The 17,428-nt window shown below is 32.2% G+C and overlaps 2 protein-coding genes and 1 non-coding gene across 3 annotated transcripts; 1 reads left to right on the forward strand and 2 right to left on the reverse strand.

The window, feature by feature from the left end:
• The first annotated feature begins 286 nt into the window (after positions 1-286).
• Positions 287-8,194, forward strand: Vps16B (Vacuolar protein sorting 16B). The gene is made up of 11 exons (XM_090115475.1): positions 287-552; positions 1,175-1,319; positions 2,250-2,437; positions 2,956-3,092; positions 3,781-3,808; positions 3,955-4,105; positions 4,597-4,733; positions 5,325-5,414; positions 6,126-6,281; positions 7,501-7,626; positions 8,075-8,194. Exons 1-11 carry the CDS (start codon positions 484-486, stop codon positions 8,093-8,095), a joined length of 1,248 nt encoding a protein of 415 aa, XP_089971601.1. The 5' UTR covers positions 287-483; the 3' UTR covers positions 8,096-8,194.
• TRNAP-UGG (transfer RNA proline (anticodon UGG)) lies at positions 3,313-3,384 on the reverse strand. Its single transcript has one exon. It is a non-coding gene; the product is annotated as a tRNA-Pro (tRNA).
• A 2,762-nt stretch (positions 8,195-10,956) lies between the features above and the next one.
• LOC149898354 (venom allergen 5-like) lies at positions 10,957-15,987 on the reverse strand. Its single transcript, XM_090115619.1, has 12 exons — positions 15,847-15,987; positions 15,599-15,684; positions 14,848-14,929; positions 14,464-14,545; positions 14,016-14,187; positions 13,311-13,536; positions 12,765-12,897; positions 12,405-12,528; positions 11,921-12,041; positions 11,562-11,611; positions 11,153-11,213; positions 10,957-11,078 (listed from the first exon to the last, which is right to left on the reverse strand). Exons 1-12 carry the CDS (start codon positions 15,982-15,984, stop codon positions 10,968-10,970), a joined length of 1,386 nt encoding a protein of 461 aa, XP_089971745.1. The 5' UTR covers positions 15,985-15,987; the 3' UTR covers positions 10,957-10,967.
• Between the last annotated feature and the right edge of the window lie 1,441 nt (positions 15,988-17,428).

The following is a 17,428-nucleotide window of genomic DNA, read 5'->3' on the forward strand; positions in this document are numbered from 1 at the left end:
TGTTTTGCCCTAAGGTTTTGCCTCTTAACACCTAAACTAAACGACCGATATAAATGATTTTTTTTTTCGACTTCAGTTGGAATTTACAGTGCCCGCGAAGTTGCATGCAAAAGCAATTACTTTGGGTCATAATGTTATAATATTAATGATATTATTATTGTATTATCAAGACAAGGTAGCGATTTGCAACTATTGGGTTGGTAATATCCTCTGTAATATCTTCTTGGAAGAAACTCTAGCTAATAATTTGACATTTAAAATGTGTCAATTACTCAATTGTCAAACGTGGTATTGAAATGACACAGCCTTTGATTGTGTTTTCGCTTTTCTATTAATTTTGTTTGTAAATAATAACAAAACTTATTTTACAAAATATAAATAATTAACTGTGTATATAGTTCACGATTAGTACAGGATTATCTATAATCTATAAGTTAATTGTACTTTCGTACTTGTCTCATAGCCAAGTTAGATACAGAAAAAATGGATGATGATGATTATTGGAATACAAGTGAAACTAAGGCAAAAGCTTTTAGCTTTGATGATGATGTTGTGAGTAAAAAAAACATATTACATTTGCTTTGATTCTTATAGCTTCATTAAATTCTGTATCTTTGACCCATGCTATGTAAATATTATTCAAGGATGGATGTAGGACTAGTATTTGAAAATAAACGTTTTTAAAATTCAGTGAAATGTAGTATACGTAATAAGTAATAACACAATAATTTTTGACACAAATCTCTATACACGCTGTACTCATAGCAAGTTATTAAAGAAGAATAATGAATCCAATTGGATTTTATTAATATACTAGTGGTCCGCCCCGGCTTCGCTCGTGGTACCTACATGTTTAAACTATCCTATCTCTCAATTTGGATCGAACTGCACATGGTGTGCGAATTTTATTATAATCGGTTAAGTGGTTTAGGAGTCCATTGAGGACAAACATTGTGACACAAGATTTATATATATTAAGATTTCTGCACAAAACTTTATGTAAATCTCTAAGTCATGATTAATTTAAAAAAAAGGTAAATAAAGTAAGAAAAAATTATTATAAAACTTTGTATTCCTACTTTTCTATGTATTGAAGTGAAACATTATAACATGTATGTTTCCTCATATTACTTATAATATTACTTTATAAACTCTTTACTTCAAAATTTCACAGCTTTCAACACAAGAAATACTGGCCATTGGTCAAAAACGTTCATCAGGACAGACAGAAGATTCAGTGTTCGCTTCAACCATCACAAATGCTAAGCGTAACTTAGTGTCATTGAACAGTCTTGTGTCACCTAAAGTTCTGGATTTAAGTGAGTATTCAATCATAATATACATAAATCTCGTGTCACAATGTTTGTCCTCAATGGACTCCTAAACCACTTAACTGATTATAATAAAATTCGCACACCATGTGCAGTTCGATCCAACTTGAGAGATAGGATAGTTTAAACATGTAGGTACCACGGGCGAAGCCGGGGCAGACCGCTAGTTTTTATATAAAGAGCATATGTGCCTAGCACATGTGTCAGAAGTGAAACTTCTTTGGCTAGATTCTAAGATACCCGCCTTACTCCATGACGTGGTGGTATTGCCATGATGTGAATGTGAAATTATACTCTCAACACGTCTAAGGAAGCTTCATTTCAAAATTTATTTTATTTTTTAAATGTAGCATTTATATTTTTTTATTTATAACATTTACTAGTTCTAGCTAATAGGATTCCTCTCATGCTCTGTAATGCCTGTAAGTTATAACAAATTAGATTCAATAGAAATAATATTCTGAAGGTTAGCCTTTTGGATTCCCATTTCGTTGCAAGACCTGTCACTAATATTTAATTGCTTATTGATTTACAGAAGCTTTAAAATTTTATAAAATTCCTTGCAATTTCAAAATCACATATTATGTGCAACTATATTTTCATTAAAAAAAATTCTACTCATAACTGAATTATTCATGTGTCATATTATTAATTTTAATAAACCAATGCAATATTGACCACCTCCTTGGTACAGTGGTTGACGTATGTGCATAGAACCGAGCGGTCCTGGGTTTGATTCCCGGTGGAGTTGAAGAAAAAATCGCAGGACACAGAAGGCTGATCATCTACTTGTCCCTAAAGAAAATCGATCAGTGAAACAGATGTATGAATAATGCATCTGCCCCTTACCCCACTAGGGGACACGGGACTCTTAATGCAATACTGACTAACTAATAAAAACAACAATAATAATTGCAGTTGTTCTCGCGCAATCTGGCAAAGACCCTAACAACACACGACAAATAGATTACGACTCGACATCTATCACATTAAAACGCCTGATCCTGGGACGTACTTGCTCGCTACATATTCATAGAAGTTTGAAGAGTAAAACTGAATTATTGGATGGTGCTATTGTGATGGGCGATGGGAATGCTATTTTGGCGGTGGGTATTAGTTTGTAGGTGAAAAATAATTATTTTTTTATACCACAACCGAAAAAGGAGCGGGCGGTGTACTGATGAAAATGATCACCGCCACCCATAAACAATTGCAACGTTAGGTAACTTTGGGATTGTTTTGTATATTGGTTAAACCTATGAGTACTTGTAAACTATTAATAATATAATGTCTGATATGTTTTTTTAATTTTTGTATCGCTTCTATAACTATAAATGGGAAAGCAGCTCTGCCTGCCCTTACATTTTATATTGACTGAAGAAATTTTGATGAAGTTTATATTTTAACTTGTTGTCTATGTAATAAAGTATATATGTTTAATGTGACAGGCCAAGCAGTATTCATTGTTGCTAGTGTAATATAAAAATTAAAGATTCAATTTGATTTTAATTTTGGAGACAACAGTACCTATTTTTTGCTATATCAATCTGAAATTGTAGTATGTATTTATATTAAAAAAATTTGCTCCTTTCGTAATATCTAACTTTTTTGTAATAATTTTCAGGTAGTTTTATTTCTAATACAAACACTGAATAAGAAATTGGTGCATGAATTACTATCAAGCAGGCCTATAGCGTTGAACCATTATATGAGCCATTTGAAGAGCGAGGGAAAAATTAATGAACTTACAGACTTATTGACGTAAGTACAAAATATTATTACGTATTTTGTAGAAAAAAAAGCTTTGACGGATTTAAAACAGTTAAATTAATGCTGCTCTTTTAATATCACATAAGAAAAAAAAATTACATAGAAAAAAAAAAAATATTGCTCTAAAAATTATTTTAATTATTTATGGAAATAATTACACCAGGGTAAATTAATGTCTTAAATAATAAAAAAAAAATAAAAGGATTTGCGCGGGCTCGTCCGGGATTTGAACCCGGGACCTCTCGCACCCAAAGCGAGAATCATACCCCTAGACCAACGAGCCACATGTATAATTGTTGAATTTAAAGATATGTTTCTACATAATTTCAATGTGTATTACGTCATTATTATGATACATGTTGTATACCGCGTCGTTGTCCGCCAATTTTGTCCCTATGCGCCTATAATCGCTTTCTATAGATAAAAAAACACATTTTTATTTTTGTATTAGTAACTAAAATCGTTTATCTAGGTAAAATGTATTTAGAAAATCAGAAAAAAAATTATCGTTTTCGTTTAGCGCCATCTAGTGTAAAAAATATCGTTAAACTTGAAATTAATGTCTAAAAAATGATGATGTTATTTTGTACATATGCACCTTGTGTATTAATAAAAGTGATAAGGAAATATTAAATAGCTAAATTATATTTTAAAATATATTAATTATTATCCTTTTCAGAATGCTAGGCAGAGCTCCTGAAGCAGCAGTAAGTATCTATATTTTTTATTGTTAGACTTACGTTAAAATCGAAACAAAATTCTATATGTATTGCATAATATAAAATAACATGCTTAATTACGTCGATATTTATTAAACAACTACAGACTTAAAATTTAAAAAAATCTTTTTCAGATGTACCAATTTGAGCACATAGTAAAAACTCAAGGAAACAATATAGAGAGTTTATTAAGGAAACTAAATAATGTACTTTCAAATCATTTCAATCAACCCGGTGTTGATGCACATTGTAATAAGATGTTAGTCGATTATATAAAATTATTAGGTGAGTGTGTACTTAACTAATTATTATAATGTGGCGTGATTTTTATAGACTTTTTGATTTTTGAAATAATGCTCTATATTTTTTGGAGATACAAAATCGGCTGTATTTTGTGCCTATCTTAATATATCATAAACTTCATTATCATAAAATAATGTGGAGATAGCCATGTAAAAAAATAAATAAAAAAAGGTTACTTTTGGAATTATTAAGAATTAAAATGTTTTTACATTGACTTCCTACAATGTTGTATTCTACATCTCTAGAAGCATTTGTTATATGTTACTTATATTAGACTTATAATAAGTTAAATTAAAAAAGTATATCCCATTCTTTTTTATAAAAATAATGAAAAACCCTTAACCCATTGAGCCCCAAGCGGCTCGATCGGTCCCAGACACAATAGAATATTTTCTATTGTGTCTGTGGTTCCGGGGCCTGAGTTATTAAAAAATGAACTTTAAAATCAACAACACTCCTCAAAACGATTTCAGAATGGCAGAAATGCGCAAACAAATCTGAGTTACACAACAAGTCGCCACTGGTATGCCTCACGCACTGTTGCCAGTTGCACTGGCACGAGGGCGCTGGCAACATGATGTCGCCGTTGACGCTCTGCCAGAGACAGCAGGTGAAACGGCATTTTTAATGACAAGTACTTGTTTTTTTTCAATATAATCTCAAAAAAATCGATTTTTTGACGTGACAACGTCTTATAATTCGATAGCGCCGGCTGCACGCACGAAAAAATATGACTCATGCGGCGTTACCTCGCTCTGAGGCGTTCCATGTAAGGCTTGAAGTGCAAGCGAGAGCGCGGAACGAGCGACAAAGAAGCACAATCGGACGTTGTCACGTTCAACTATCGTCAGTAAACCGACTTTACAGACAACCAATTTTTTTACAATATTTCGATTAAAAATGAAATATGTATTTGAATGATGATATAATATAAAGATATTAAAAGTTATCTGAACTTCTTTGTGTATTTTTTTTCTACTGACATAGTTAAACACGGTCTTACTAAAAACAAACAAATAAAACTTTACATAATAAATAGGTACAGCTTGTATATGAACCCATAAGCTGCTAATTGTTTGTTTTATGTAACAAAATTAAATATCTTATTTAGCACACGTTTAAGTACTACTTTTTCAATTGCCTTGTTATCATTAACAGATTTTTGTTTTTTATACATTTTTTATATATAAATAATTTTCAGATAACTCCACTGCAATATGACTGGGTAGTATTAAATGTACACGCAAACTCAAGTAAATGGGACATTGTTGAATCTCTATTTACTAAGAAGGTATGCCGTATGATGTACTATATTATCAGTTTTTTTTCTCTTCTAAAATGATATATTATGCCTTTTTTTAAATATGTTAATTACTGAACAAAGTTTGATACCTTTTTTTGTGTGATTATATTATAGGGTAGACACTTCAAAAAAGCAACAAAAAGTCTAATTTTGTAACCAACTCGAATTAAAAAAAAATCTAATCTGCAAATGTGACCCAAAAATTGTTAACTTATAAAAGCTCTTACCTTAGTTATTACGAAAATTTAATCCAATCACAGAATTGTCAAGAACTATACATAAATCTAATCTATACAAATATTATTATAAATATAAAACAAATATTTAAGGCGCGTTGAGAATAAAATTTCATGGTTGCGTCATGGTAATACCGTCACGTCATGGAATAAAGCGATGATTTTGGTATCTTTGAATCTTGCCAAAGTTTCACAAGTTTCACTTCTGACACGTGTGCTCGGCACATATGCTATTTTTTTTAAACTATCCATACTAATATTATAAATGCGAAAGTAACTCTGTCTGTCTGTCTGTTACTCAATCACGCCTAAACTACTGAACCAATTTGCATGAAATTTGGTATGGAGATATTTTGATACCCGAGAAAGGACATAGGCTACCTTTTATTGCGAAATATGTACCACGGGCGAAGCCGGGGCGGACCACTAGTAATAATATATAATTATTTTATTTATATTCCAGGATTGGCTCGGACGAACAACACTATCATCACACATTCCTATAGAAACACTATTATGTCGTTTGAACGATTTGAACGCAAGTAAGAACATGATGGCCACGTGTGTTAATAAGATACAGAATAATGACGATAGACTGCGGTTAGCGCAGAAATATAAGGTACCTAAATGTATTTTTTATCGTTATCGACCGATGTCCGCCTCCTTGGTACAGTGGTTGACGCGTGAGCACTGAGGGGTCCTGGGTTCGATTCCCGGTGGAGACTAAGAAAAAAATATTGGTTGTCTGTAAAGTCAGTTTACTGACGATAGTTGAACGTGATAACGTCCGATTGTGCTTCTTTGTCGCTCGTTCCGCGCTCTCGCTCGCACTTCAAGCCTTACATGGAATGCCTCAGAGCGAGGTAACGCCGCATGAGTCATGTTTTTTCGTGCGTGCAGCCGGCTCTATCGAATTATAAGACGTTGCCACGTCAAAATGTCTCGGTCTGGTAGGACACAGAAGGCTGATCACCTACTTGTCCCTAAAGAAAATCGATCAGTGAAACAGATGCATAATGCATCTGCCCCTTACCCCACTAGGGGACATTGGACTTCATTTTTATTTTTTATGGCTTCTTGAAGTATGTTTTAGTTATATTTTTTGTTACTTCTAAAAGTATAGGATGCGTTACGAGGAAAGATGTAATTTTTTAAAGGTAAAATAAATTTAAATAAGTTTTTATAAATGTTGGTCCGTAATTTTTGAGTTAAATAACAACAAAAAAAAATCATCCTAAGGAGCAAATTTAATCTTCTTCCATTAAGTTTTACATATAAGTTAATGTTTAAAAAAAAACGAGTTGTTTTAACTGCCCACTAGATGGCGCTCCAGTCTGCAATAAATTAAAAAAATACAAACTATTATAATGTGTGTAAGCCGCAATTATATTTTACTAGCTGCGCCCCGCGGTTTCACCCGCGTGTCTCCGCTCCTGTTGGTCTTAGCGTGATGATATATTATAGCCTTCCTCGATAAATGGGCTACCTAACACCGAAAGAGTTTTTCAAATTGGACCAGTAGTTTCTGAGATTAGCACGTTCAAACAAACAAACTCTTTAGCTTTATAATACATATTAGTATAGATTATGTAGTACCACTGTTCTATCACTATCACTACATAGTATAAAACAAAGTCGCTTTCTCTGTCCCTATGTCCCTATGTATGCTTAAATCTTTAAAACTACGCAACGGGTTTTGATGCGGTTATTTTTAATAGATAGAGGGATTCAAGAGGAAGGTTTTAGTATATAATTTATTATGTTTTAGACAAAGCGGGCGAAGCCGCGGGCGGAAAGCTAGTAATAAATAAAATAATGTTATTTTCTTGTATTTTCAGATACATTCAGTAGTAATTGAATCTCTATTCAAACAGAAAGACCGAGCCGCTCTCACGAACTATAAAATGACTTTGAGTCCACAATCTGAAGATTATATCTTAGCTGATAATACTTTAAGGGATCCTGTAAGTTTTTAATTAATTCTTATATTAATTTTAGGTTTAATTATTCTTTATAAATGACTAAATACGCCATTAATTTAGTCACATTAATTATTTACTTCTAACTTACATATTATATACTACTTACTAGCCATTCGCCTATATTTATGCTGTTAATACTACAGTTTTATTTCTTATATTAATAATTCATTTTTTATCTGATGGATATCATTAAAATCTGTTCAGTGGTTCTTGAATATATGGTGTAACTTACGCGACTATATTTTATAATATGCATATCATTTTTTTATATTTATCCATAAAAAAATTAAGCAGGCATACAATTAATTTTAGAAATTTAAGGTATAAATTAAAATATACCTTATATTAAAAAATATGAGTTTGTTAATTAAAATTACTATTTTTAAGATATTTTAGTCCAATTAAATAATAAATAATGTTTTTGTTACAGTCTATAAAATGGAAGAATTGAAGAAGCTTCAATTAAAAGTCGTTATGATAATATTTATTTATTAAAATCATTTAATCTTAAATAAAATATATTATATAAGCATACATATTTTTTGTTTTCTTACTCGATTCTTTGCTTTAATACTCCTAATTAAATACATATTATCATTTATTTATTAAAAACAGTCAGCATTTTGTTTGGTTATAACATCGTATATGAAACATACAATAATATGAAAAAAGTACAAATTACTAGATCATCTTTGTAACTTGAATTTACTGAATATGGGTATTATTTTTTGTGAAAAATTAAAAGAACATAATGCTATAGGTAACTAAGTACAATTATAGCATTATTTTCTATTCACGTTTTTTTTTCTCTCAACTCTGAATCTTTAGCTTTATTTATATTGACTCCAATGTGCTGCTTAACAATGTAATTCCACATACTTTACAACAAAAAAAACATTTAACATACAACATTTTTTTCTTTCATTTCATTTGACAAACATTTTAACTCGACAATATTTTAAGCTTTGAAAAACTTATAAATAATTTACATTTTATCATTTGACAAACTTATAAATACTATTTTCTATTACATATACTACTATACTTCCTCCCCTCCACAATTACACTGATCTTCATCAATTTCAAAACCGCACATTCTCAATAATTGCACAATACAAGTGACGCACAATATACACTGCAACACTCTACAACACGCTCTGCAACACCCGCACGAACACAAACAACACATTGTAGAATTAACAACACAATTATTTGCAACACAACAATTTGATTTTCGACGAACTGGCTGTTTATTTTTATTTACAAGACAATTCGATTTTCGAATTGAACTGGCTGTTTCTTTTTATTTAGAACACAATTTAATTTTCGAATGAAACTGGCTGGGTTTTTATTTATTTTTTTCGTATTCGATTTTCAAAATAGTGTCTATAGTTTCGTCTTTTTAGTGTATTTGACTGACAATCTTATCAGCCAGAAAATATCTACACAGCCCGCAGTTTTATCATTATTGATTTAACGATTGCGTACGTTAGATACTACTCGTGTATCTAACTTGAGTGTAAATAAGAATATGTTCACTAAATAGGTTAGTTGCAGTAATGATTTTGTCGATTAGATAGAGCTATTAGTATTCGGTAATGCAATACTGATTAAAGTCTAAATTAGTTAATCTTTATTTGGAATTTGGGACGATTATTATCACATAAGAATATTATATCTTCTAGATATTTTGGTTACCAATGTATCTCAAAATACCACTATTGATGTATTTTTTAATCTATGATAAGTATGTACGTGCAATGTTATCTTGTTTATTGGTGTCAATATCAAAATAAATTTAATTTTATCTTTAATTGCTTTATCATTCATTAGTATTTGTAAATTTTAAAACATATTCGATTTTTAGATTTAACAGTTCTACTCACGTTTTTTACAGAACATTACAAATGAAAATCAAATAAAAAGTTAAAAATAAACGTTATTCTACAAAAAGGCGGTAAAACGAAACCAGCACTTACGATGGGAAGAATAGAACAACTTAAAACTTTAATAATCAATGTGCTGTTGTAATTTTGCAACAGTCTTCGCTAAAACAACTTTAAAACTGTTAAATCAATGTGTTGTAATTTTTGCGGCAGTCTGCGTTGTATTTTTTGTTTTACGTTTATCGCTTATGCTTTACACTTATGCGGTGTTGAACTTGACTGTCAGTGCAGTAAGTGTTGTAAGTGTGGTGTAGAGGATCCTGAATAAAGGCACTAAAACAATAAAATGTATCTAAAATTAAAAATAATGACTATGTGTCCTTGATAATATATTTGTGTCTAATTTTAATGTTTATTTTTAAAATGAGTATAAAATTATTTCATATTTCCAAAGCTATTATGATTCTTTAAAATATGTGAAGTAGTAGCAAAACTATGTGTTTTATTTTTATTGTTAGGTACATATATAGTATAGTAATATAATACAGTATAGTAATAACAGAATTTCAAATATCATAATAAAACAAAAAATATATTTATCCAACACTTGTATTTACAACATAACGGTATTACATAACAGTATCAAAACGGTATCGAATATAATTTCATTTACTGCAAGAGTATCGGTATTTAAATAACGGTATCTTAATAATAATCATCATCATCCCTGCAGTCTTCACAACACTCATCCATGCCACAGAGGTGAAATAACCAAATACAAAGCGTAATACAGAAGATACATCTTAAACATCTACCACAGGAATTGCAGCAGCAGCAACACATAGTTTATTTCTTAGAAAACTTCTATCTCTATCTATTTATCTTATTTTCACATTTTTATCAACTATATTCAAGATATTTTCAATGGAATATTCGGAGCTTCACAAATCTTTCCTAATTTATGAAAATATACCTATTATTTTATAAAATCTAAGCCACAAGGCAAGTATTTCATAAGTAACGTATTTTTCTGAAAGATCCACGTCAGTGTGACGGAATTTAGAAGTATTGGGTACCAACATTACAGTTTCTACCTAATTGAGCAAAGAGATCTTATTCTAATAAATTTAGTATTTCTCTTTATTTTTTTTTATTGAAAATTAACGCCCAATGCTTAAAGGTTAGGTAGTACTGGTTTTCGTTTTACGTTGCATTGTGCATTTCTACCGAGCACCTATTTTGCTACAAGAACAAGCTACATAAGAATTTCCATTTTTAGAATTATTGTCCTTACAAAATCATCCAAATCGGTGATGTGGTTTAGCCATGAAAGCATAACAGACAGACAAACAACCTTTCTCATTTAGGTATAATAATATAATATGGCTTCAGGTATAAAATGAAACAAATTTTTCAAAATCACACAGTATATTTCCTCTATTTTGACGAATCTCCCATATTACTAATCTTGAAGCCAGTATCTCGAAACAGCTGATCGACGTCATCTTTGTCAATCATTAGTGAAGCGATCCGACGATCGTTATAAGCCTGCAATTAAAATACAATTAAATTATAATTAGATCGATTAAACCCAATTTTAAATGGATGAGTAGATTTCTCACCTCTGATGATCGTTCAATAGGTTTTTCCACTGGCTTACTCAAAAGGGCATTTGCTCCTGGTCTGTAATCATTATGTAATCCATACTAATATTATAAATGCGAAAGTAACTCTGTCTGTCTGTCTGTTACTCAATCACGCCTAAACTACTGAACCAATTTTCATGAAATTTGGTATGGAGATATTTTGATACCCGAGAAAGGACATAGGCTACTTCCCGGAAAATGACGCAATCCCGGAAATCCCACGAGAACGGGAACTATGCGGGTTTTTCTTTGTCTGCGCGGGCGAAGCCGCGGGCGGAAACTAGTTATTTATTAAACGTAAACTCTAATGAGCACTGATTAAAAGGCCACCACTAAATACCAAAAATTATTAGATGCAACATTGATAATTAATGAAGATATTTACCTGAGTGGCCTGTGTCGCGTTTGCTTCCACTTATGTCGTGCTACTTGTATCTAGAAAACAAATAGGTATTTAAATAAGTTGTATGTTTACCTACTAACTAATCGTACTATTTCTATAAATCTATACTAATATTATAAAGCTGAAGAGTTTGTTTGTTTGAACGCGCTAATCTCGGGAACTACTGGTCCGATTTGAAAAATTATTTAGATCCACTTATCGAGGAAGGTTATAGGCTATATATATCATCACGCTACGACCAACAGGAGTGGAGCCACGGGTGAAACCGCGCGGAGCAGCTAGTACAAAATAATAGACAACTTCAACCTATACATTTAATATCTTCAATAGAAAATCTTTACCCTTTGCGTGTAATCGACATCAGCATAAGTCTCAGATACATGAGTTTCTTCATGTTCTTGCACATGATATTTTTCGAAACGAGGCAATTTATCCGCTACTTTGTTCTGTTCCAATTCATATCTATAAGATTTGAATTCATTTAATAAATTATGTCAAAAAACAACTGTACTACTTTTTTTGTCAAAATACAGAAATGTCCTCATTTCATGCCTAAAAAAATATTTTTTCATTTTTAATTCACGGCATGATTTAATCAGAACTGTAATTTATTATTTACTAGCTGCTCCGCGCGGTTTCACCCCCGTAGCTCCACTCCTGTTGACCGTAGCGTGATGTTATATAGCCTATAACCTTCCTCGATAAATGGGCTATCTAACACCGAAAGAATTTTTCAAATCGGACCAGTACTTCCCGAGATTAGCGCGTTCAAACAAACAAACTTTTCAGCTTTATAATGTTAGTATAGATAACATGATATACTACCGCACTTCACCAAAATACGGTTTCCTGGATGTCATAATTCGCATTTTCTTCCTTGTAGTATATTGCTGACCATCCAGTTCCATTGACAATCTTTCTATTACCCTTATGGTCGTTTTGGTTTCAGCTGTAACCAACCACATAGCTTAAATTAATTATATATTAAATTATAATATATAATTAATAATAAATTCAATTATTTATAATTAATAACTAATAGTAAATTAATGTGTATGCATCTTCAGCTCAATTTTTTTGTAAATCTCACTACGAGTAACTAATACTATTTCTACTACTACTGCTTCTAATACTACATCTTCTACTACTCCAACTACTATTAATTTTGACCACAAATTATTGTACCTTGATATCTTTTGGAAGTCATTTGTTTTTTCGGTTCCGCGTTTCCAGTATCCTGCCTATGGTCCTCTTGTTCATCATCATCATCATCATAATCATCATATTTCTCATCACTGTCCGGAGGCTTGTGTCGAACCTAATTTAAAAGTGACATATTAAAATAATTTACTCTATGATTATGACTCTAGGGATGATAAAATATCAAGGTACATGTTTAATTCCATCGCGACTAGAACAATTAATTCGCTCTTTGTTGGTAGAATAGTATTTATTTTGGACTCGTAAGTTGTCCGACTGTTGAATACCTATAATATAGAAACCTGATGATAATATACGTAAAAAGGTGTAGAAATGGGTAACTTAACCGAACGTGTCATTTGAAATTAGTAGGTAACTCCAGGGATTCAAAACTTAGACGAACTAAAAGACCACACTTTTTCAACTCCTCTATTCGTATAGGTACTTTATTTACTATTTACACTGCATTTATATTAAAATTACTACTACATCACAATCCCGTACCCATATCAAAAATAAACTAAAACTCACGGGCGCACATAGCAGCGGATAAGTCGACCGAACCTTCCTCGCAGTATGCATCGGGCACACCGCCAGTGGTCCAGGGTTCAAAGTCCTCTCTCCCAGCATGTTAGTGTGAGAGAAGTCACAGACAAGTAGTAGCCGAGTGTGGGTGGTGCCGTGACGGACTGCGCCACAGCCCACCGCGCGGAGCGTCCATACAGCCAGCTGGCTGAAGTGACCCCATACGTTGCCTCTAGTGATATTTTTGGGAAAAAAGGGAAAGAAATTTTATAGCTTTTCGTCTGGGTAAATACTATAATTAAAAGGTCAATATATTATGATAGATGGAGCTTTTTTGGAAAAACAAAAGGTTAGCATTAGTGCTTCTAGTCCAATAGAAAATCTGACAAAATATTATGGTGGTTGGTTTGTTTTTGTAGAAGTTTGAATATCGATAAACGTACATTTTCATGGCTATCAAATATCATCAATATCAGCCGTCATTGTAATTCCTATCGTTTGCAAAAACAATGTCCTCACTTTTAAATGCGTGGAACTATAGGTACCTATGTAGTTCTTTATTTTTTGTTAGATAGTTCGTTTTCTGAATTATCGAATACGTAATCGAATAATTAGTAGTTATGTAGAGAATTACTAAAAACTATTTCCTACCCAAAAAAATCTTCATAGGATTCCACGTGATAAAATTATCCCTGATTAAAAAAAATCTACCTAGCAGCCAATCGAAACGGCCCAGTGATCTGCTTCGGCGACACGCGACGTCTCTCCCCCCACCACGCGTCAAACACACGCCTGATGACGCGTTGTGCGGTCAGTTCCTCCGACACACTTGAACCACGCCAACGCACTTCACCAACGCTTTGCCCCGCGTGGGGGTAGCGGACTAGAGTAATGTTGATATTATAGTAAATCTATTGATATTTTTTTTTGCATTTTAACTCATCCTCTAAACTCTAAACTAAGAATAGTTGCTTGCAGCGATGCTTTTATTTCAACTAATTAAAGAGTCTATAAAAATATATATCTACATTTGCGTTCCAAACTAGGAAAAATAATATCTAGTCTTGTATAGACTCGCAAAAAAATGGCTTTCTAAATGATTTGGAAAAAAATATCCTAGGTTTTGATTAGTCTTATTACTGGCGACAGTAATTCATACCAGTAGCTCTGCAGTCATCGTGCACAAATTGGCACTGGTCAGCTAACCGTTGCGCCAAGTGAGCAAGCTCTCGGTCCCATTCCTGTCGCATAAAATATCCAGTATTTAGAGTCACTTTCATTACAGTTAACTAACTACTACATATTTAGGTACACTAAGATTCGAATGTTGTGAATGTATGAATGACAAAAAAAAAGAATTTTTTATTCTTGCGCATTTTATTACTTACAAAAAAAACTACGTCTAACAGTATATGATATTTCGGCGTGTGTCTGAAGTTCGACTATTCGAATACGTTTACACCGTAGATATTAATTCGGTATCTACTTGATGTTTGGTAATATTATATATCGTAAAGCATTAGTAATAATAAATATATCTCACCACCCACATCATAACCTGTGGCTTAGGTAAGATCGCTCCGCCCCTCACCCGCTCGCTGCCCGCCGCGATCCGTTGTCTACGCCTTAACAACACGTAGACTATGAGGAGAAACGCGTGATAAACTATGTATAGCTATACGAAGTTATAATCTAGTGAAGCATTTGTTGGAGATTTTTCATGAACTATTAATGGTACTGAAAGTTTTCAAACATGCAAGTAAAGCAGCAGGCTAAGTATAGTTGATATATAAAAATGAAACCCGTTTCGCGTTGTCACGGCATCATGTGTGAACGGCTGAACCGATTTCGATAATTCTTTTTTTATTATATTCCTTAAAGTACGAGGATGGTTCTTATGTAGAGAAAACATAAATATGTACCACGGTCGAAGCCGGGGCGGACCCCTAGTAGTTGATATTTCTATATCATAATTTCAAGACAGCCTTATCAAATGAAGAATGAAATAATCTACTAAGACGATGAACAATTTTCGAGATATCGTATAATTTCAAAGAAATTGATACGATATTTGTCAACAATTCCTACAAACTACAAAACTGATAACATATCTACCCTTGTATCAAAATTGTTGGTATGATCATACAATAATGCTTTGTGTCTGTCTCGTTGCGATTAAAAAATAACTAAATTGTATAAACAGAGTCAAGCGAAGTCCGAGTTTAACAATGCAAGGGGAATATTCCTCTATATTTCTACCGTAAAATATATTAAATAATATGTGTTAAGTATACCTGTTAATGTAATGCGTTATAAAATGTCTCAAATCACTGGTGAACTTGATTTTTGTGTAGTTGCTACAGGCGGGGCTTGCTCCAGGCTGTAATTAGCAAGAATTTACCAATTTATGATTCTAAATCAGCCACCCATGATCTTGCTAGCAGCTAGAGCAATCGAATTTATTCTACTCTTTCGGTTTTATGTCTAATTTCTCATTTATAAAGCATTTCAATGCTTAAATCAAGCTCCCAGTTATACTTACAACAGGGAACTGACAGGCAACATGTCGGCCTTTCCCCTGGCACAATCGACGATACCGCAGAGAGCAGTACGGCTGTTCATCTAATAGAACTGCTGCAGCTAGTGTCAAGAACAGGTATGGGATTGCTCTGGTCGCCATTTTGATATTACTGTAATAATTGTGCAAGCTGAGAATTTTTTCTCGAATAAGTAACTAACTACCTATTGTAGACATGATAATAAACTTATTTTTGCTCATAATTGCTGTTTCATTTCACTTGACCTGCCCAGGGTAAATTCATTACGAAATACGACATTCTTTCTTTAGTGGTTGGAGATGCGGTTAGAGCCATTAATATTTCAATTAAAGTAGAAGTTGTAATGTTACCATTTAATATAAATATTTTAAAAACTATATTGTTGCATTGAGAATAGAACGTTCGTTTGCGTCATTACTACCATAATGATGTATTTAGATACATATTTAGTACCTATATCTAAAGCTAATGTGATACTGATAGATTTTAAATAATAATGTTGTGTTATTTTAAACTGTTATACATCAAGATAGTAATAAGTACCTACGTTATATCCGGAACATGGTACCTCAATGAAGCTGATGCTGCATTATCTATAAATTTAGCTTATAAAATATATAACAGACTAGCGAACTCCGTTTCGCCACCAGGTAGGTACACCTTTTCTTTGCTATAAACCTCACGGAGCCCGAGACCATTCCAACAAATGCAAAACCGTGGAAATCAGTTCGTGCGTTCTGGAGTTATAGCGTCAGGAAGGAAAACCCGACTTATTTTTATATAAATAGTAGAAGTAGAAGATATACTTATTATAATATTATGTACTGAAATTGTAATCATATGTTAAGTATTTATGAAACAGAAATAATACATTTATCTTACATTTTTTCACAGAATCAGACATATCTCCTCATAATATAAAATAAATAAACTCCTCCAAAATATAAAATATACCCAAACAAATTTCCTTCGATTTGAAGGATTTACATGTCAAAATAAAACAGATTGAAAATTACACTTTATAAAAAAAAGAAGAAAAATATATGATATTATGTATATATTTGTTCTAAGAATGGCACTATCGCTGCATGAATCATTTTTGTTTACCGCAAAACTATCTCAAATTGTGAAATAGATAATAAATATTAAATAGGTATTTGCTGAAATTTGTGGTATAGATAAATTTATGTACAATCTGTGATGTACATACTAGATTACACAAACTATGCATATATACCACAGAATACATAATAGTAGCTAAACGCTTCTTATACTACGGAACGTAACTCAAATAAAAATAACGTAAATAGTTATATAAAAGCAATTAGTGGATTGGGAATCAAACCCACACATGACCCATTAATACTTCTTCTCACTCTGTAATCTATAGGGGAGAGCGGGGATGAAAGTCACATTTTTAACTTTTTTTATGTAACTTCCAAAATACGTTGTTTAGGAATGATATTTGTATATCAAAAGATAGTGTAATTATTCTGTTACAAAATAAATAAACGTATTTTTGTGTAATATTATCAGTTGTAGAAATATTTTGTATTTTCACTCTAA

Source organism: Colias eurytheme, chromosome 23 (assembly GCF_061535395.1).
Source record: "Colias eurytheme isolate Ceu_HAF_F1 chromosome 23, ilColEury1 Martin Lab GWU primary, whole genome shotgun sequence".
Classification (NCBI taxonomy): domain Eukaryota; kingdom Metazoa; phylum Arthropoda; class Insecta; order Lepidoptera; family Pieridae; genus Colias; species Colias eurytheme.